Source organism: Ahaetulla prasina, chromosome 3 (genome assembly GCF_028640845.1).
Source record: "Ahaetulla prasina isolate Xishuangbanna chromosome 3, ASM2864084v1, whole genome shotgun sequence".
In the NCBI taxonomy this organism is placed as follows: domain Eukaryota; kingdom Metazoa; phylum Chordata; class Lepidosauria; order Squamata; family Colubridae; genus Ahaetulla; species Ahaetulla prasina.
In genome coordinates, this window is record NC_080541.1 from 12,199,664 (window position 1) to 12,222,460 (window position 22,797).

Consider the following 22,797-nt stretch of genomic DNA (forward strand, 5'->3'; position numbering starts at 1 on the left):
TGGGGAAAATACAGTACTAAATGGATCCATCTGGCTGCCGATCTTAACTGGCTCTTATTTTGGGGGTAGGGCTTATATTATGAGCATCCTGAAAAAAATCATTCTAGTCCAGTGGTAGTCAACCTGGTCCCTACTGCCCACTAGTGGGTGTTCCAGCTTTCATGGTGGGCGGTAGGGCTTTTGTCCGATACTGAAGCACTTTCCTTTTTTTTTAATTTAATTGACTTTTTAAAAAAATTTCATAGCATTATTTAAAAACATTTTCATTAGGTTTTCATAAAATTCCATATGACAATTTAAATTTCTGAAAATATACTATTTGTATCGCCCACGCATAAGTTTAGTTCACGTTACGTAAGTGAAACTAAATGGCGCTATAGTACGACCGCAAACAAAAGAGCCTTGTCCCAGAATAGCTCGCACATCTCCCCCCACACCACCCAGTTCTAACAGACAAGCAGAGCTGATAGCCGGCGGCCCCCCCCCAACCCCAATCCATGATGCGCGAGAAGCATGCGCAGACGACGATACACGGCGCATTACTGTGGAACCGGTAGGCGGTTAGAAAATTTTACTACTAACAGAGATACAAAAGTGGGCGGTAGGTATAAAAAGGTTGACTACCCCTGTTCTAGGGCTTATTTTCCAGTTGGGTCTTATTTTCGGGGAAACACGGTAGGATCTGTAACACAGATTGAGTTTTGGTTGAGAGGAGGAGGAAAAAAAAATCTGGCAGTATGGATGATAAAATCCTCCTGTTGACCTTAAAGCAGAGGTGGGGAACAATGGCCCCTTTATGACTTGTGGACTTCCATTCCCAGCATGGCTGGCTCAGGAATTCTGGGAGTTGAAGTCCCCAGGTCATAAAGGGGCCATCGTTCTCTATCCCTGCCTTAAAGGGAATGTCAGTTTTCTCTGGACAAGTGGGGGGGGGAGGGGGAGAATCCATTTTTCCTCCTTTGGATTTGCCAATATCAGTAAATGTGGTTAACACACACAGGTAGTTCTCAACTTAAAACACTTCGTTTAGCGACCTTTCAAATTTACAACAGCCCTGAAAATAGTGATTTACAATAGTGATTTTTCAAGCTTACGACCATTGCAACATCCCCAGTATCACGTGATCAAAATTCAGACACTCGGCAACTTTGTCACGTCTACGACGATTGTAGCGTCCCGGGTTCATGCAATCTCCTTTTGCGACCTTCTGGCAAGCAAAGTCAGCAGAACAGAGAAGCCATATTCGCTTAACAGCCACTTTACTGATCTAACAGTTGCCCTGATTCACTTAACGGCTGTGGCCAGAACGGTGATAAAATTGAGCAAAACCTGCTTGACAAACGTCTCACTTAGTGATGGAAATTTTGTCAGAGATTGTTGCAAAATCAAATCCAGAAAGCGCACACAGGTAAACTGATGCAGCAGGATTCATGAACTCCTTTATATACATAATAACACATGAAGATAAATGTACAACACCAACAGCTGATTCTTCCAATGTGGTAGAAGTTACAGGTGGAGGAGAGAATAGCTCACAGTTTCAGAGTTCAGAGCAGGCAAGCCCAGACTTGTTTAGTTCTCAGCATAGAATCAGACTCAGAGCTTAAAGCTGCAGGGCTAAGCCACGCCCAGACTTCTTACTTAAGTTTCAGTTTCTAAACAGTCCCCATTGGCTGACCTGTTACCATTCTATCCAAAGTCCCCATTGGCTGACTTAGTTGCTATGCCTATTCATTGGCTGATCTATTCCAGTCTATGAATATTCATACTCTGACAAATTTTGGGCTCAGTTGTGGTCGTAAGTGGAGGACTACCTGGATAGGGTTAGGCCATTGATCATTATGGGCAGCCAAAGCCAACCGCAATGCTACTAGACCTGATCTAGAGGTTACTATAAGGTCTATCCATTTTTTTTTCTCATGATTTTTGCTTTAATGTGTTCCCTCTCGGACTGAGCAGTGCTGTTTGTTTGTTTTCTTAAATAGGAGCTCCTCAGCATTTCTGCTTCTTAAGACTACAATTTTGGACAACTTGAGAAACATCCACCCACCCACACGCATTCATACATTCATTTAAGTTTCTTGGCACTCTGTTGAGAGCTGAACGGGTTAAGGACGATGAGGCATAAAAGAGGAAAAATTTCAAGGTGCCTCTCTAGCATCTGAAAGTTAAGAATAACGCTCTGTGCTCCTGAATGTTGGGGTGCGTCCTATAGTTTCCTCTTATTTTATGTTGTCACACTTGTAGGCTGCCAACTCTTTTATAAGTTGACTTTATTTTTTGTCAAGATCAGACTAAATCAGACCTCGAATCGGTGCGTCTCGGCTCAGCTTAACCCCACAGAGTTTTTGTGGTGGGGGAAACAGAAAAATAGAAATAGGCAGATGCCGTTTGCTCTTGGGGAAGGGGAGATACTAAACTGAACAAATAAACAAGGAGCCCTTTCCTCGTTTGTCCGAAGACAGAATGTTCTCGTCACTGAAAGGTGAAATCAAGAGCGTCTGAAATCCAAATTTAGAAGAGCTGGTGATGACCAATTACAAATTCAAAAGGTTAATATTTGGGGGGGCACCTCCAACACAGCCCTACTTAAATATTTAACGCATTATCCTCGTTTAAATTGGAAGGACAAAATATCGTTAATATTATTCATTATTTAGAGTTATAGCTCCTTTTCGGGCGCTTTGTCTTTGAGACTCCTAGTAGCCCAAGAAATGTCTTGGCTTGTCCTCATGCTTCTGTTAGCTCTACTGTATCTTTGGTTTACGGAAACCTTCATGTTTTATTTAGTGGCTGAGCATACTTTTTATTCCTTTGTTCTTGCTGTGATGTTGTTTTTTAAATATGTTCTTCGGCGTTAAAAAAAACCCTAATAAATATTTAAAGAAAGAAAAAAGGACAGTACCCATTTTTATTTTCTCCTTCGTCTAGACTTTCTGACCGCTACCCACCATCGCAGGGAGACGGAACCAATGCGTTGGTTCCGTCCCAGGCGCCTGATGGACCCGGAGAGGTTCCTGACGGAGCTTGGGCCGTTTCCCGAACACCTGTCCCACGACTCGACTGAAGAGCTAGTTGCGGCCTGGGAACGGGCCGCGGCTGGAGCTTTGGACCGTGTCGTGCCTTTGCGGCCTCTGACCCGGCGTCGGTCTCAACCAGCTCCTTGGTCCTCCGAGGAGCTGAGGGAGATGAAGCGCCGGAGAAGACGCCTAGAGAGTGCCTGGAGATCCAGCCGCTCTGAGGCTGACCGGACACTAGTTAGGTCCTATAGTAGGACCTACCTAGTGGCAATGAGGGTTGCGGCGTTCCTCGTTCCTCCCTCATTGCGTCGGCAGATAACCGCCCGGCCGCCCTGTTTGGTGACCCGCTCGCTCCTCCAACAGGAGGGGCGGAGGACCCCTACAAGGCGTGCGAGGAGTTTAACGGTTATCTATACGACAAAATCGTTCAGCTTGGACGGATTGGATCAAAATTGGGTAGATCCAGGCGAGGTTCCGAGGCCCGTCTTGTTGAGGTGGTTTGGGATGACTTTGATCCTGTGACTCCGAGGACATGGACAGGTTGCTGGGCAGGCTGAACGCCACCACATGTTTACTGGATCCGTGCCTCCTGGTTAGTACTGGCTACTCAGGAGGTGACACGAGGCTGGCTCAGGGGATTACAAATGCTTCTCTGCGGGAGGGGTCTTTCCGGCCTTGAAAGAGGCTGTGGTGAGACCCTCCTCAAGAAGCCTTCCTGGACCCAGCTGTTTTAGGGAACTACCGGCCAGTCTCCAATCTTCGCCACGGCGAAGGTTGTAGAGAGTGTGGTGGCATGTCAGCTACCCCAGTACCTGGATGAAGCTGTCTATCTAGACCCGTTCCAGTCCGGCTTCCGGCCCGGATACAATCTGGAGACAGCTTTGGTCGCTGGTGGATGATCTCTGGAGGGCCAGGGATAGGGGTTATTCCTCTGCCCTGGTCCTATTAGACCTCTCAGCGGCTTTTGATACCATCGACCATGGTATCCTGCTGCGCCCGGTTGGAGGGTTGGGAGTGGGAGGCACCGTTTATCGGTGGTTCTCCTCCTACCTCTCTGATCGGACGCAGACGGTGTTGACAGGGGGCAGAGATCGACCCAAGGTGCCTCATGTGGGGTGCCGCGGGGTCGATTCTCTCACCCCTCCTGTTCAACATCTATATGAAGCCGCTGGGTGAGATCATCAGTGGCTTTGGGGTGAGATACCATCTGTACGCTGATGACACTCAGCTGTACTTTTCCACCCCGGGCCACCCCAGTGAAGCTGTCGAAGTGTTGTCCCGGTGTCTGGAAGCCGTACGGGTCTGGATGGGGAGGAACAGGCTCAAACTTAATCCTCCAAGACGGAGTGGCTGTGGATGCGGCACCTCGGTACAGTCAGCTGCAGATGCGGCTGTCTGTCGGGGTGAATCATTGGCCCGATGGAGAAGGTGCATAACTTGGGCGTGCTCCTGGATGGCCGGTTGTCCTTTGAAGACCATTTGGCGACCGTCTCCAGGAGAGCATTTTATCAGGTTCGCCTGATCCGCCAGTTGCGGCCCTTCCTGGACCGGGATGCCTTATGCACAGTCACTCATGCCCTTGTTACCTCTCGCCTGGACTACTGCAATGCTCTCTACATGGGGCTCCCCTTGAAGAGCACCCGGAGACTTCAGCTAGTTCAGAACGCGGCTGCGCGGGTTATTGAGGGAGCGTCTCGGAGCTCCCACATAACACCTATCCTGCGCAGACTGCACTGGCTACCTGTTGTTTTCCGGGTGCGCTTCAAGGTATTGGTGACCACCTTTAAAGCGCTCCATGGCTTAGGACCGGGCTATCTACGGGACCGCCTACTGCCGGCTTCTATCTCCCATCGTCCGCACGCTCCCACAGAGGGACTCCTCAGGGTGCCGTCAGCCAAACAGTGTCGACTGGCGGCCCCAGGGGAGGGCCTTCTCTGTGGGAGCTCCGACCTGTGGAACGAACTTCCCTCGGACTTGACAATTACCTGACCTTAGGACCTTTCACGAACTTAAAACTTATTTATTTCATATGGCTGGACTAGCCTGATTTTTATTTTTATTGGATGGGTTTTTAAAATTGTGTTATTTTATAGGGGAGTATGTTTTTTAACGTTTTGGGCATTTAAATTAGTTTTTTAAGGGTTGTTTTTAAATTATTGTGTGTATTTATATTTTATCTGCCTGTTCACCGCCCTGAGTCCTTCGGGAGAAGGGCGGTATACAAATTAAAATATTATTATTATTATTATTATTATTATTATTATTATTATTATTATTATTATTATTTGCTACTTACAGAAGTATCTGTTGCTTTAAATGTCCTCGACTTACAAGAGTTCATCTAGTGCAGGGGTCTCCAACCTTGGTCACTTTAAGACTTGTGGACTTCAACTCCCAGAGTTCCTCAGCCAGCTTTGCTGTTCTGTTCTGTTCCATTCCATTCCATTCTTTTCAAAAAACTGCACATACCCTTGTAGAAATCAAGAATGGCATTTACAAAATGGCAGCTTCCCTAATGTGACATGTTCTAATTGTGTTGGATTTTCAAGTTAGACTGTTTTAGTTGAAAGGTGGGGACTTTTAAGCCCAAATATTTGAAGTCCTTCAGGCTGGGAGAAGCTACGGTATGTCAACATTTTTTTTTTCTGGATGTGCATATTTCAAAATTAAGACCCACCTTTTTGTGCAAAGTATTATATTGATTAGTTCTTGGAAAATCCAGAATATGTAAGTAAAAATCTCTCATCACTTCATCTTGCTAATTCTAGAAATTGAAGTCCACAAGTCTTAAAGTGACCAAGGTTGGAGACCCCCTGATCAAATGACCCTTCAAAGTCACAATGGTACTGAAAAATGTGACTTACGACCATTTTTCACAGTTACGACCTTTGCAGCATCCCCGTGATCATGTGATCAAAATGCTTGGCTACCGGTTCATCTTTATGACCGTTGCTATGTCCCTGGGTCACGTGATTCCCTTTAGCGACCTTCTGATAAGCAAAGTCAATGGGGAAGCTGGATTCTCTCCACAGCTGGGTTACTGGCTTATCAACTGCAGTGATTCACTTAATAACTGTGGCAAAAATGGTCATAAAATGGGGCAGAACTCACTTAACAAATGTCTTGCTTGACCACAGAAATTTAAACTGGGGTCGTACGTCGGGGACTGCCTGTATTTCTGAATGTTACGGTCGCTTGTTAATTGCGTTCAGGGGGAAATTCGTGTTTGAAAATGGACGCTTCCTTTTATTTCTTTCCATTGCATTTGGTGTAGTTGATCTCTAAAAATATTGAAGCCCAGGCACTGGTTGCCACTGATTCTTAGTTAGAATAACACAGTTGGAAGGGACCTTCTAGGTCATCTAGTCCAGCCCACTCGCCCAAGCAAGAGACCCTACGCCATTTCTGACAGATGGCAGTCCAGTCTCCTCTTGAAAGCTTCCATTTGCTCCCACAACTTCTGGAGGCAACTTCTGTTCCATTGGTTGATTGCTCTCACGGTCAAAAATTTTCTCCTTATTTCCAGGTTGAATCTCTCCATGGTCAGTTTCCATCCGTTATTCCTTGTCTGGCCTTCGGGTGCCTTGGAAAATAGCTTAACCCCCTCCTCTCTGTGGCAGCCCCTCAAATATTGGAAGACTGCTATCCTGTCTCCCCTGGTCCTTCTCTTCACTAGAGCAGCCATGCCCAGTTCCTGTAACCGTTCTTCATATGTTTTAGCCTCCAGTCCCTTAATCATCCTGGTTGCTGTTCTCTGCACTCTTTCTAGAGTCTCAGTATCTTTTTTATAATGTGGTGACCAAAACTGAATGCAATATTCCAAGTGTGGTCTTACTAGGGGCTTTATAGAGTAGTCTTAGGCCCTCCCTTTATCTTGATTGTATCCCTCTGTTAATGCAACTTAGGCTCATATTTAATTGGCTGTTCACTAAGATTCCCAAGATCCCCCTCCACAGTCACGGCTATTAAGCCTGATTTCTCCCAATCTGTATGTGTACTTTTGGTTTTTCGTGCCTGAGTGCAAAGACTTCACTTTTGTCTACATCGAATTTCATTTTGTTAGTTCATGTAAACATCCTACACTCAGCTTTTATCCCATGAAATGGCTGGGGGATGGAAGTTTACTCCAACTGCTTTGGAAAGAAGGGCCTTGCTGAGCAGCTGGGGTTGGGGAAGAAGGGAGACGAGCCATCTGCTTCACTCCATTCCATTTAAATGCTGGTAAAGGTAAAGGTTCCCCTCACACATTCGTGCTGGTCGTTGCCAACTCTAGGGGGCGGTGCTCATCTCCGTTTCAAAGCCGAAGAGCCAGCGCTTTCCGAAGACGTCTCCGTGGTCATGTGGCCGGCATGACTCAACGCCAAAGGCGCACGGAACGCTGTTACCTTCCCACTAAAAGGTGGTCCCTATTTTCCTACTTGCATTTTTTACGTGCTTTTGAACTGCTAGGTTGGCAGAAGCTGAGACAAGTAACGGGAGCTCACCCCGTTATTCAGCACTAGGGACTTGAACCACTGAGCTGCCGACCTTTCGATCGACAAGCTCAGCTGTCTTAGCCCCTGAGCCACCGCGTCCCTTAAATGTGGGTAACCAACTACAAAAAAAGAAAAGAAAAGAAAAGAAAAAAGCAGAAAACAAAAACCCAAAAACTATAGAAGTGACGTATCTGGCCATTTTGTTTCTACGGATGTCTTTTCTCTATATCAACTCAAGAGTGTGTTATATAGGTCTTCACACACTTCAACTCAGGACAGTTTTTAGCATTAGCATTAGATCCTCCCATGCTGTGTAGCATTTCAGGCAGCATGGGATCTCTTGGGCAAATCCATGTGATTCTCCCAAAGGATTTTTTTTTCAAGAGGCAACTGGACTTTTCTTTGTTTTTCCTTGAAGACGTCTCACTTCTTATGTGACGTTTCTGTCAGAAATAAAGAAGCTTCTCGGATGAGGGAAGCGAAACGTTTTCAAGGATAAAAAAAAAGTCCAGTTGCATCTTGAAAAAGCACCTTTGGGACAACCAATGACCTGGATGACTGAGAATCTCCATTAGAATCTCCAATGTGAATGTTTAGAGCAGAAGTCTCCAACCTGGATAACTTTCAGCCTGGCGGACTTCAACTCCCAGAATTCCCCAGCCAGCTTTGCTGGCTGGGGGATTCTGAGAGTTGAAGTCCGCCAGGCTGAAAGTTGCCCTGGTTGGAGACTCCTGGTTTTTACAGTCTTTAGGTCTTCCGTGAACATCCTTTGCCATGTATTTTGAGAGTGTCATCTTGGCCGTTTGGCATCAGGGACGTCCATCTCACTGCCATCTTGGGGATTCAGTTGTTTTCCATGCGGAAAATACGACCAGCGAGCTGGAGTCTCCTACGTGCGACGATGTTATGTAGTTTGCAAGAGAAACTGTTTTGGAGCACTTAGTTGTTAGGAACACGGTCAAAATAGCGGATTTTTAGGATTCTTCTGCAAAGGCATCTTAGTTGGAAGACATCATGTTGCTTGCTGATGCCTTCCACATCTCACCGACACAAGTCTCAGGACAACAGAAAAAAATAAGCGTTGAATATAGATACTATTCACCGGAAGTGTGGAAAGTCAGCTTAGGGCTACTATATCTGGATTGCAACAATCCAAATGGCAGTCAAGAGATACAAAAATCGGGCTGTTGGTTAATATTCAAACACATTTCAGATTTTTTTTCTGGTCCTCTAATGACCCCGTAATTATTCGCATAGTGGTGGAGTTGGGGTAACTGAATGGAGCTGAGTTTACTGGCCGGATGCCCTTCCTGTCACCACTGCGGAGTTCAGCAGCGGATATATTATCATTGTGCCCAGAGAAAAATATCGGCCACTACCTAGGATCGAACTCGCAGTCTCTTGATTGTGGTGCCTCCCGCACCACCTCATTTAAACACATTTCAGATACCGGTACAAAAATCTCCATACTATGCTGTGCTTAGTGACCACGTGGGTTGTTGCAGGCCAAAACTCTACACAATCAGGAATGTTGATGGTGAAAACATCAAGGTCTTCCAGTATTAAGTTGCTGTTTTTTTTCATTTCTTCAAATATGGAATGCAGCCTTTATTCTCTAAAGCAGGGGTCTCCAACCTTGCCAACTTTAAGACTTGTGAACTTCAACTCCCAGAATTCCTCAGCCAGCAAAGTCCACAAGTCTTAAAGTTGTCAAGGCTGAAGACCCCTGCTCTAAAGACTCTAATAAAGAGTGAGCGGAGGAAGAGGGACAAGCTTGACTGAAGCAGAATAGAACAGAACATAATTTCATTACGGTCATCGACCAGCAATAGACATACAATATATTAAAAAAAAATATAATGCATTCATAGCGGATAATAACATCCTTGTTAAGAAAATACATGACCTCAAACCGTCACTCCCTAATTTACGTGAGTGGAGAGCCGATATTGGCACAAGCTGATAGCTATAATTCTGTAAGCGATTTTTTTCTTGTGGCCATTGCAGCGACACAAGAATTTTGCCACTGCACGCGTGGTAGCCGGGTTTGAGTCCTGGAGAAGAAAGCCTACATAAAAGTTGTCTGCCCTTTTGCGTTTCAGAAACAATTGTTGAGTAATGTACGGGAAATTCTTATCATCAACATACTACACTAGTTGGTTTGTCCCTTTTGAGGCTTTTCAAGTAGAATAAATTGTCCTTAACCCTTTCAAATGTTTGGCTGAACCCCTTTCATATAGAAATTGATGGCGATAAATGATGATTAGCTGAGGATTGAGTTAGTAGTCACTGGCCACATCCATGACTGCCTGCGTACTATGACTCTTAGCAACATGAGCGCTGATTCATCAGTTATCTGCTCTCTGTTGAACAAAATAGGGGGAGGGCTTGGTAGTGCAAAACATGGGGTGTATAGCTGCAGGCTGCTAATCTTTGTGTCCCAAAATAGGATGATTGTTTCACAGTCAATGGGATGGGTGTAGAAAACAGTTTGAAATCGTGCAAATTGTTACTCCAGCTGAGATTTCTATAAAATATAACCTTCGCCCACTAAGCTGACGTACCTTAAAAGATAAAAGTCTTCCGCTTGTCTTTGATAAATATAAATAGCCTCCTTGTATATAAATCCAGTATCGTAGCTTGGTCGACAAAGCAAGTTTAAACAAACCATGACTTTGAGGTGGCGCCAGACCATTTCTGATGGTGGATCCTGCTGTCCCAAAGTGGAATTATGAAGGACCCAGATTGTTGGGGGCAATAAAAGTTGACTTTGTATATAATATACAAATGGATGAAGACTATTGCTTAACACAATGTAAGCCGCCCTGAGTCTTCGGAGAAGGGCGGGATATAAATTCAAATAAAAAAAAGAAAAAGAAAAGAAGAGAGGCTTAGTGCCCTTGGGAAGGAGGTGGCATCCATTCTCCTGGTTGGAGATGTCTCATAGAAGCCTTGTAGATCTGCCTATTAAAAGCAGACTTTCCTTTGGGTGCCTGAACTGAACAGAAATGTGCAAAGCCCAGGAGGCTAGAGAGAAAAGCCCAGGTAGATCTCTGCAGGTAAGTTATATCTCAGCAGCATGCTTATATTCTTTAAAAGAACACAGGTAATGTGAAGCTCGTGATGAACGCTACAAACAGTAGAGAAGCCAAGCTGAGGGGACAAGATAGGCCTCTAGAGCAGGGGTCTCCAACCTTGGCCACTTTAAGCCTGGCTGGGGAATTCTGGGAGTTGAAATCCGCCAGGCTTAAAGTGGCCAAGATTGGAGACCCCTGCTCTAGAGAGGAAGAAATAATAGCATCCTCATCCACATTTAATGACCCTTGCGGGGTGGAGTCTTGGCAACTGAACGGAGAGCTGAGTGTTTACTGGCCGGATGCCCTTCCTGTCACCAATGCAGAATTATATTCAGAAGATGAAGGGCCGCGGTGTGGCTCAGGCTGTAAGAAGCCTGTTATTAAAACACAGCTGCCTGCAATTAATGCAGGTTCTAGTCCCACCAGGTCCAAGGTTGACTCAGCCTTCCATCCTTTATAAGGTAGGTAAAATGAGGACCCAGATTGTTGGGGGGGCAATAAGTTGACTTTGTAAATATACAAATAGAATGAGACTATTGCCTTACACACTGTAAGCCACCCTAAGTCTTCGGAGAAGGGCGGGATATAAATGTAAAAAAAAAAAAAAGATACATTCTCACTGTGCCCAGAAAGAGAAAATATCTGCCTCTACCTCGGATCGAACTCACAGCCTCTTGATTGTGAGCTCTACCTCTAGGCCACTGCACCACTCAAGGAAGAACTAATAGCTTAGTAAAGGTTAATTAGTGAGGTCTAGAACCAGCCATTGTGGGGGGGGGGGAGGGATGCAAAGAAAGCCAGCCCTGAAAAACTGCTGGAAAAAACCCACATTTAACCCCACGTTTGGTAGACTCGGAATACGGTTTGGTCTTTGCGAAAATTATTCCTGGTGATGTCCATTTGTCGGAGCATAGATGCCTAATCCCGTGTGTTAAGAGCAGAAGTTAATTACAGCCCCGGGGTGGGCTCTAGCATTTTAAGGAGCCAGCCTTGAACTCTGCAGCCTGAATCTGGGGTGTTGGACATACCACCCTAAAGTGCTATGGGGTGATGAGAAAGGTTTTTAACTTCACTGGCCTGTTTTCAGCAATACTAGAACAGCTTAAGGTAAAGGTTCCCCTCGCACATACATGCTAGCTAGTAAATACTGAGGGAGGGGCAAAATGTTTCACAGCATCGCCATTCTCTGCAAGGAATAGCTGATTTGGGAGGATTTTATATACACTAGTGGCCAAAATTGTGGAAACCTTTTGGGAAAAGTGTATTTTTGAGGTTTGATGGCTAATAGCACCACTTTATTTTTGGAGTCTCGAGACAATCACATCCCACTGCTGGAATGGCTTGGGAATAGCCCAGACCTTAACCCAATTGAAAATCTATGGAACCGACTAAAGAAACCTGTTAGTCAGAAGCGACCCAGCAATAAAACCCAATTAATAGAAGCAATCCTTCAATCTTGGTTTCACATGACAACAGCTGCAGAACTAAAAGACTTGGTTCACTCCATGGGAAGATGTTGTAAGGCCGTAATTCATGCTAAAGGTGACTCACTAAGTATGAACTGACATGGGGATCAATTTTTTATATCTTGTTTTTTCTATGGTGATAATTTTTGTATATCTCATTTTTTCTATGTGTTTCACTTTTCTATTTCTATGTTTCTGCTATTCTAATAGCAAATCCTTCATAAAAGTTATTCTTGATTCAATTATCTTTCCATTGATATATAATTTTATGGTACTACTCAAAAGAAAAGTGGTGTTATTAGCTAGTTTTCCCAAAAGGTTTCCACAATTTTGGCCACTACTGTAAACCTTTGTTTTTGCTTTGAATTAGGGTTTTTGTTTTGTTTTGAGTAGTTTTTTCTGAGCAGAGGATTTCCGTTAAATATGAGAACTTCTTGTCTTGCAGGCCAAAGACTTTTGGTCAGCAGAAATTAGAATCCTTGGTATATTTAGTCTGGTCTCTGTGAAACCCAAATGTTGCAAATTATGTTAAGCTAGCTTCTAGCTGTAAGGTCTTATTGGAAAATTCATGAATTTGCAAAAATAAATAAATAAAATAAAATTGGCCACTCTTAATGTTTTTTCGAACAACTTTCAAGATGTATGGACTTCAGTGCCCAGCTGGAGAATCCTGGACATTAAAATTCAGTCATCTTAAAAGTTGCCAAGTTTGAAAAACAGTTCTAGAGGAAGGAATAAAAAAACTCAAAGGTCACAGTGTTATTCAGAATTGGGTTGTTAATGTACAAATTCCATATTGCTTCTTATTTGTGTTTGAAGTAAACTTAAGGGGCTCAGTAATTTGGACCTTGAACCTGGTTATTTGTACCTCAGTTTAGAGATGCCTTAAATTTATTTTCCTTTTTTGTATCCTGTTTATATCTAAAACTGTTCTGAAAACTCATTTTGTTCCTTAGACTAGAGGTCTCCAACCTTGGCAACTTTAAGCCTGGCGGACTGCAAAGCTGGCTGGGGAATTCTGGGAGTTGAAGTCCGCCAGGCTTAAAGTTGCCAAGGTTGGAGACCTCTGCCTTAGACAGTTTGTTATCGCATTGATCAGGCATATCCAATCTGTAGCCCATGGACCACATGTAGCCCTAGCTTGTAATTCAGCTCCACATTATATAATAAAAAATTAAATACAAATATTTTAAAAATGAAGTTTGTTATTTATATACATTAGTTATATTTCATATGTGGCTCAGGCAAGCCAAAACATTGGACACACATCATGTAGGCCCTTCAGTCTTGCACCAAAACACCTTTGTGCTGGGATTGGCATGTCCAGAACTGCAGTTTAAGGAGAGAAGTTAAGTTGTTCCATGCGATTCTCTGTCATAAACTACATTCATCCTGTCCTTTTGTAGAGTTTTATTAGCTCATATGCTGGAGACTGCCATTCAGATTGCAAGTTGATTTCAGCTTGACTCTTGGGAGGCCCACAAGCACATACTTGTGTACATAAAATGAAATGATCGGCATATAAATTGAATAAATAAATGAGTACATTGTGTGCTGTGTCTACATAAACATTTCCAAGGCAGCGCAACTCCTGAAAGTTTGCTGAACATTTGAATGTGGGTGTCTTCTTTGGCAGTACAGAAAGGTGAGAACTCCACTTCATTGTGTTTTGATTAAGACTACACTTTATTCAAAGAAGAGTTTGACTGCTGGTAACTACAGAGACTCTTCCATGCAGTTTTCTTGGCATTAAGGAAACGGCTTCACTGATTCCTGGGGTTTTCTGTTTCTTTATCACAGCCTTTGGATCTCCTGGTGGTCCCCCATCCAAGCATTGACTTGGTTCTTTTGGGAAACATAGCCAACTCAATGCCGCCACCTTGTTGTGGCATCTTCACCCTTCCTATGCCCATACATGGGTTTACAAGCTCAGCATCCAGAGATTTGGGGAGCTCCAATTCCCAATCTGCAGAGATCCAGCACAACTTCCCTCCGGCTGAAAGTCTGTATATCCTTCCATTTCCCCAGAATAGAATAGAATAGAATAGAAAAATAGAATAGAATTTTTTATTGGCCAAGTGTGATTGGACACACAAGGAATTTGTCTGGTGCATAGGCTCAGTGTACATAAAGAAAAAATAAAATATATTCATCAAGAATCATAAAATACAACACTTAATGATGGTCATTGGATACTAATAATACTATCCTGTCAGAGCTGAAGAAGCTTCTTGGTTGAGAAGCGAAACGTCTTCCAAAAAAAAAGAGTCCAGTTGCCTGCTAAAAAAAAAAAAAAGCACCTTTAGGATCCTCTCCGATTGCTTTGAAACTTTCCAGCAGCCACTAGGAGGCGCCGTAGCCACGCAGGCGCACCCGGAGGAGACCTGGCTCCGCCCAACGGCGCTGGAGCGAAGGGGACGGCCCCTCCCTCGACGCGCGCGCGCGGCTCTGACGTCACTCGAGGAAGCGCAAGCCGCCGCCATGTCGGTCGCCGCAGATTCGCCATAATCCCCGTCCGGCAGCTTCTCCCGCCGCCATTCCAGAGCGGCCGCAATTAATATTTACACGGGTCGGGGCTGGCTTTTCCCCCTCCTTTCGTTTTTTAAAGCCGCTCCTCGCCGCTCCAGGGACTCCGGAAAGGCGCATCGGCGGACGGCGCTTTCCCGAAGGGACGGAAGTGCGCCCATCTTCCTTTTCCCTTCTCTTTCTCGCAGTTCAAAAAGGAAACACCCGGATATATCTATATATATATTTCCTTCTTCTTTCCGCGGGCTGCCATGGAGTCTCCTTCGGCCGGTGAGTGGGGGAAAAAGGGGCGGCTCGGACTCGGAAGGAACGAGGCAAGCAGCGGAGGGTTGTTGGACTGCCATACACTTCCGGTTCTATATCGACCGTGCGGGGCAAATTGAGTGGCAGGCGGAAACGACGCTGGTGTCGAAGGAGAACCGGAAATGTTTAGTATCCCCCCGCTTTGCTGAGACCTCTTTGGGAGGAAAAAAAAAGAAATAATTTTGTTTCTTTCTGCTCCCCAAAAAATAAAACGCGGGGACTCCCCTACCCATCATTCCCAACCTCCTTAGTCCATAGTCAGGAGTTTATCTAGACTTTCATGCAACCCCCCCCCCCGCAAGCTAGCTCAGGGGTCTCCAACCTTGGCAACTTTATGTGGTGAGGTCAACAGAAGACAGTCTTAGGTTAAAATTTGGGGGGTTTGGGGAAGAAACCGCAGAGTCAGGTAGTGCATTCCAGGCATTGACCACTCTGTTGCTGGAGTCATATTTTCTGCAATCGAGTTTGGAGCGGTTTACCTTGAATTTGTATCTATTGTGTGTTTGTGTATTGTTGTGGTTGCAGCTGAAGTAGTCATTGGCTGGTAGGACGTTGTAGCAGATGATTTTATGAGCTATGCTCAGGTCAGACCTAAGACCTACATAAGTTCTAAGTTGTCTAAGCCAGGGGTCTCCAACCTTGGTCCCTTTAAGACTTGTGGACTTCAACTCTTTGCTGGCTGAGGGACTCTGGGAGTTGAAGTCCACAAGTCTTAAAGGGACCAAGGTTGGAGACCCCTGGTCTAAGCCCAAAATTTCCAAGTCTGGAGGCATAAGGTGTTCTGTTGCGAGCAGAGTGGAGGACTCTTCTCATGAAATATCTCTGGACTGAGGGTGTGGTGTGCAGGATGTAAGCTGTTCCAAGCAAAACTGCCTTTTGCAATTGACTGATGGTGATTTTGTCAATGCCGATGGTGTTCAAGTGGTGCTGCAGATGTTTTGGGATTGCACCCAAGGCGTCTATTGGTGCTACCTTTGCTTGCTTTTTTTTTTTTTTTTTTTTTTTACATTTATACCCCGCCCTTCTCCGAAGACTCAGGGCGGCTTACAGTGTATAAGGCAATAGTCTCATTCTATTTGTATATATATATATATTTTTTTACAAAGTCAACTTATTGCCCCCCCAACAATCTGGGTCCTCATTTTACCTACCTTATAAAGGATGGAAGGCTGAGTCAACCTTGGGCCAGGCTTGAACCTGCAGTAATTGCAGGCTACTGTGTTCTAATAACAGGCTTCTTAACAGCCTGAGCTACCACGGCCCTGATGCTTTTGCATCAGTCATTCTACTTCTGTCTACAGGTCTTTGTGGTTTGTGATATTCTCTAGTTCTTTCTTGTCTTTTCTGCTATCTCCAGGTATTGCCACGTCCACTAGCCAGACTTTTTGTCTTTCTTATTGAGACAGTTGTTAAGTGTGGGATGTTAGTGGAAAGTGCATGTTGGTTTGAATTTTACCTTCTTTATTTTCTATTTGTCTATTTTATGGTCCTCTTGCAGGCAAGTCAATAATATATTTATAGTATAATGCATATCAATTGTTGGAAGAAATATCCATCTGGGTTCAGTTCCAAGTGGGGAAAAAGACACTGGAAACATGGAGGCTGCTTGGAAAGATGGTTTAATGGTGGTCAGGATCACATGGCTTGAGTTCCTGAACAGAAAAGGGCCGAGGTGCTGAGCGCGCCCTGGCTTTATACTTTTTCTGAGCTTTGAACTTCCTGGGGCACAGGAAGAGTATCCTGATTGGTTGTCAGACTCCCAGGGGGTGGGAGTCTTAGCTAAGCTTGCTGGCTGATGTAATCTTCCCAGGTGCCATGTGGGGAGTTTCTGTTGCTAGATGGGTCCTATTGTGTTGCAGATGATGGTCCCATTGACAAAGGTTGGGGGGGAATGAGTTTCTGTCTTTGACCCATTGACAAAGGTGTGGAGGGGAGGCAGGAAGCTGCTGGGAGCTGCTTTGTCCTTAAAACATGTTTCTTCATTTCTCATCCAGGGAAATATATTATTCTTTTTAATATTTTCTAAAATATTTCATTCTTCTAGGAGAGTGGTGGGTGCTAACTTCCTACACTTTAGTAATGCAACTATTCTGATAGATAGATAAAAAGAAAGATAGAAAGATAAAGAAAAAATAGAATAGAATAACAAAGTTGGAAGGGACCTTGGAGGTCTTCTAGTCCAACCCCCTGCCCAGGCAGGAAACCCTACACCATCTCAGACAAATGGTTATCCAACATTTTCTTAAAAATTTCCGGTGTTGGAGCATCCACAACTTCTGGAGGCAAGTTGTTCCACTGGTTAATTGTTCTAAATGTCAGAAAATTTCTCCTTAGTTCTAAGTTGCTTCTCTCCTTGATTAGTTTCCACCCATTGCTTCTTGTCCTACCTTCAGGTACCTTGGAGAATAGCTTGACTTTCTCTTCTTTGTGGCACCCCCTGAGATATTCTTTTCATCAGACTAGACATATTCAGTTCCAGGAGGGAGGGAGGGAGGGAGGGAAGGAAGGAAGGAAGGAAGGCTCCGGCACTTAAGCCAGCATAGAGCTGGAAAATACGTGGTCCCTGAATTTGTGAGAGAAGACCTTCACAGAATGACCTTGTCTTTCTCTTCACCCACCCCAACAATTGCAACCAAAAGTGATTCAGGCAAAGGAAAATCCATTTTATGAAGGGTACGCTCAAGTCTTTATATAGGGGTACATACATTTCATAGGTGTGAGTAAAGGCAAGAAACCCTTCAGCTAGATTGCATCTCCTTCTTTCCTACCTGGGTTTGTTTGTTTCTTAACAATTGGACTTTAGCCAGGGATATTCATCAAAAGCCCTATTGTTCTTGAAAAGGCTATTCTTTTTGCATATCAAAAGAAGTAACTTTGGCTCAAAGGAGAAACTTCATTTCCCAACTTTGTTGTTGTTAGTTGCGAAGTCGTGTCCGACCCATTTCTACCCCATGGACAACGTTCCTCCAGGCTTTCCTGCCCTCTACCATCCTCTGGAGTCCATTTAAGCTCACGTCTACTGCTTCAGTGACTCCATCCAGCCACCTCGTTCTCTGTTGTCCCCTTCTTCTTTTGCCCTCAATCTTTCCCAGCATGAGGCTCTTCTCCAGGGAGTCCTTCCTTCTCATTAGGTGGCCAAAGTATTTGAGCTTCATCTTCAGGATCTGGCCTTCTAAAGAGCAGTCAGGGTCGATCTCCTCTAGAACTGACTTGTTTGTTCGCCTTGCAGTCCAAGGGACTCGCAGGAGTCTTCTCCAGCACCAGAGTTCAAAGGCCTCCATTCTTTGGCGCTCAGCCTTTCTTATGGGCCAACTTAATTTCCCAACTTAAGTTTTGCTAAAATGGAAGTATCACGTTTCTTAAAGCACTAATAATAGAGCCTAAAATTCTATGTAACTTTGTTTTCCCCACAACAATCCTGTGAGATGGGTTGGACTGAGTGAGAGAGAGAGAAAAAGGAGCCCAGATGATATTCATGGCTAACAATTCAGTTTAAATTATTTAAAATAATTTTTTAAAAATGTTAATTTTTGTCATTCACATTTCATTTTGGCCCTTCTTGTGCATCCTTTCTTTAATGGTTTCGTTCCACCATTTCTTCGAAATGTATAACTCTTGTCCTGCGGCGAGTTGTCCTAGATCCGAGATTGGACTAGAAGATTTCTGAGGTCCCGTCCAACTCTGGAACCTTCTGACAGATTATAGAAATTGGAAATTGATATGCCTTTTTTTTAATTCCCTCACGTTTCCTATCTTTTATTTATCCTGCTGCCTGTGTCTTGTCTGTATATCTATTTATCTACCATCTACATCATACAAGTGACTCTTGATGGTTTATAACAGGGGTCTCCAACCTTGGCAACTTTAAGCCTGGAGGACTTCAACTCCCAGAATTCCCCAGCCAGCAAAGCAAAGCTGGCTGGGGCATTCTGGGAATTGAAGTCCTCCAGGCTTAAAGTTGCCAAGGTTGGAGACCCCTGGTTTATAAGATTAAATCAAGCAAACTCACCAAACACCTTCCCAGGGACCTAAGAGTTCGGGAGAAGGGCGGTATAAAAATTAAAATAGTATTATTATTATTATTATTATTATTATTATTATTATTATTATTATTATTATTTATTAAGAGAGGAGTAATGTGGTTCTGAAGCAAAGGTGGAGTATTAATTTAACCAACATAGCAATATATTAGGGGACTGGCGGCTAAAACATATGAAGAACGGTTGCTGGAACTGGGTATATCTAGTTTAATGAAAAGAAGAACTAGGGGAGACATGATAGCAGTGTTCCAATATCTCAGGGGCTGCCACAGAGAAGAGGGAGTCAAACTATTCTCCAAAGCACCTGAGGGCAGGACAAGAAGCAATGAGTGGAAACTAATCAAGGAAAGAAGCAACTTAGAACTAAGACATTTCCTGAGAGTTAGAACAATTAATCAGTGAAACAACTTGCCTGCAGAAGTTGTGAATGCTCTAACACTGGAAATTTTTAAGAAGAGATTAGACAACCATTTGTCTGAAGTGGTGTAGGGTTTCCTGCCTGAGCAGGGGGTTGGACTAGAAGACCTCCAAGGTCCCTTCCATCTTTTTTATCCTGCAGTCAGCGAAATTACACTGAGCTCCATTTGACTGGTTTGTCCTCTTGGAGCTCATTACTTGTAGATCCCAAGATCCCAACAGATCACTTGGTGCCTCCTGGTGAGCAACATACCTGGAAACATCACACAGACGATACATTGGCTACAAATGGAGAGATTTGGGTCATGAGATACTTTAACCTCTTCCACCTTAAGGAAGCTGGGCCCCTAAATGCCATTTGGATAAAACCAAAAAAATTCCTGCTTTGAATGTGCATCCCTTGCTTGCTTCTTCTCTCATAATTCCTAGAATCAGAACCCACCAAAGTTACTGTAAGACGCTTTTCATTGCTTCTGAAAATAAATAAATAATAATCCTCCTTCCCCCCTTTCCTTCCATTTTCACGAGCTACTGTAGGTCAGTGTTTTTTCTCTACTTTAGAATGGAATGGAATGGAATGGAATGGAATGGAATGGAATAGAATAGAGAAAATAATGGAATGGAATGGAATGGAATGGAATGGAATGGAATGGAATGGAATAGAATAGAGAAAATAATGGAATGGAATGGAATGGAATAGAATAGAATAGAATAGAATAGAATAGAATAGAATAGAATAGAATAGAATAGAATAGAATAGAGAAAATAATGGAATGGAATGGAATAAAATAGAGAAAATAATGGAATGGAATGGAATGGAATGGAATGGAATAGAATAGAGAAAATAATGGAATGGAATGGAATGGAATGGAATGGAATAGAATAGAGAAAATAATGGAATGGAATGGAATAGAATAGAGAAAATAATGGAATGGAATAGAATGGAATGGAATGGAATGGAATAGAATAGAATAGAATAGAATAGAATAGAATAGAATAGAATAGAGAAAATAATGGAATGGAATGGAATAAAATAGAGAAAATAATGGAATGGAATGGAATGGAATGGAATGGAATAGAGAAAATAATGGAATGGAATGGAATGGAATGGAATAGAATAGAGAAAATAATGGAATGGAATGGAATAGAATAGAGAAAATAATGGAATGGAATGGAATGGAATAGAATAGAATAGAATAGATTTCTTTATTGGTCAAGTGCGATTGGATACACAAGGAATTTGTCTTGCTACATAAGCTCTCAGTGTACATAAAAAGACAAGATACATTCATCAAGAATCATAAGTTACCACACTTAATGATAGTCATAGGGTACAAATAAGCAATCAGGAAACAATATCAATATAAATTGATACAAGCAACAAAGTTACAATCATACAGTCATAAGTAGAAGGAGATGGATGAGGGGAACGATGAGAAGATTAATAGTAGTGCAGATTTAGTAAATAGTTTGACAGTGTTGAGGGAATTATTTGTTTAGCAGAGTGATGGCCTTCGGGAAAAAACTGTCCTTGTGTCTAGTTGTTCTGGTGTGCAGTGCTCTATAGCAGGGGTCCTCAACCTTGGCAACTTTAACCCTGGCAAACTTCAACTCTGGAATTCCGGGCGTTGAAGTCCGCCAGGCTTAAAGTTGCCAAGGTTGGAGACCCCTGCTCTACAGCGTCCTTTTTGAAGGTAGGAGTTAAAACAGTTTATGTCCAGGATGTAAAGGATCTGGAGTTCAACGCCCAGAATTTCCCAGCCAACATGAAAATTATGAAAGTTGAAATCCAGACCTCTTAAAAGTTAACAGTGACAAAGGTTGAAAAACCCTGTTTTGGTTTAGCATTTCCAGTTTTTTTTTCTTTTTAAAGTTTTCATTGCAGTTGTGTTTTCTAACACAGTGGCCACTAGAGGCCGCTGTTAACATTCCGAAGAGAGCTACTTCAAAGGAACACACTCAGCCCTTAACTTAAAAATCAATACAGTGTTTTTAACCAGCTAGGCTGTTTTAACTCTTTGTGAGGCTGGAAGATAAACAGTAAGGAATTATGCTTAAAATAAGGTTTGCAATATTCCAGAAATTTCAGGGTAGGTGCTTTTTTTTTTTTTTTTTTTAAGATGATTCTTGAGAACCGTTGAGTTAATTCTAGCAATGGCTGCAGTAATAAAGAATGCAGAGAGCCAGTTTGGTATAGCAATTAGGCTAGAAACCAGGAGTCCGGGAGTTCTAGCCCAGCCCTGAGCACAAAGCCAGCTGGGTAATCTTGAGCCAATCACTTTGTCTCAGCCCTAGGAAGAAAGCAACGACAAACCACTTCTGAAAAACCCTTGCAAAGGAAACTGCAGGGACTTATCTAGGTGGTCTTTGAAAATTGGAATTGATTGAATGAAGGGAAAAAAATGCAAACAACTCCCTGTCTAAAATGGAAATAATCTACTTTTTTTTTTTTATTTACATTTATATCCCGCCCTTCTCCGAAGACTCAGGGCGGCTTACATTGTGTAAGGCAATAGTCTCATTCTATTTGTATATTTATATACAAAGTCAACTTATTGCCCCCCCCCACAACAATCTGGGTCCTCATTTTACCTACCTTATAAAGGATGGAAGGCTGAGTCAACCTTGGGCCTGGTGGGACTTGAACCTGCAGTAATTGCAGGCAGCTGTGTTTTAATAACAGGCTATCTTACAGCCTGAGCCACACCGCCACTGGTATTAATACCACCACTGGTATTAAGCCATACCACTTAATTTTGGTATTCATAGTAAAGGTTCCCCTCGCACATATGTGCTAGTCGTTCCTGACTGTAGGGGGCTCTGTTTCAAAGCTGAAGAGCCAGCACTGTCCGAAGACATCTCTGTGGTCATGTGGCCGGCATGGCTAAACACCAAAGGCACACGGAACGCTGTTACATTCCCACCAAAGGCGGTCCCTATTTTTCTACTTGCAATTTTTGCGTGCTTTCGAACTGCTAGGTTGGCAAAAGCTGGGACAAGTAACGGGAGCTCACCCTGTTAATGCGGCACTTGGGATTCGAACCACTGAACTGCCGACCTTTCGATCGACAAGCTCAGTGTCTTAGCCACTGAGCCACTGCATCCTTTCGGTGGCTCAGTCCCTTTGGTATGTATTCATACACACCAAAATAAATCTTGTACCAATTTATTAAGGAAAAGAAAACATAAAAATAACTTTTCTCACTGGTATCTTTCCTGAATCAGGAAACGTTGCATGTAACAGCCAGCCTTGAGGATTGAAGGCTACTGTCTGATTAGTAAAGTGAAAAGGAGATACTTGTCAATCAGGATACATGCATCATTCACTTGGTTTTGATGGAGACAAGGCTCAAAAAATAGCTGTCCTCAAGGCCAAAAGGAAAGGTGGGGGCCTTTCTCTTGTCTGGGCCCCTAAGCATTGCATTAGAACAGTGTTTCAGAACTTTGGGAACTTTAAAGATGGGGAGGACTTT

At 43.4% G+C, this 22,797-nt stretch overlaps 1 protein-coding gene across 2 annotated transcripts in view; it reads left to right on the forward strand.

Moving 5' to 3' along the window:
* Window positions 1-22,797, forward strand: part of ZFAT (zinc finger and AT-hook domain containing) — a 210,901-nt gene that overhangs the window by 35,746 nt on the left and 152,358 nt on the right. The window contains exon 1 of one of the 2 annotated variants that reach the window (XM_058175105.1): window positions 5,045-14,834. The exons of the other annotated variant lie outside the window; for it this stretch is intronic. Within the exon in view, the coding sequence (XP_058031088.1) occupies window positions 14,816-14,834 (19 nt within the window). The 5' untranslated portion in view covers window positions 5,045-14,815. Of the gene's footprint in view, window positions 1-5,044; window positions 14,835-22,797 lie in introns of those variants that run through there. 2 annotated transcript variants of the gene reach the window in all.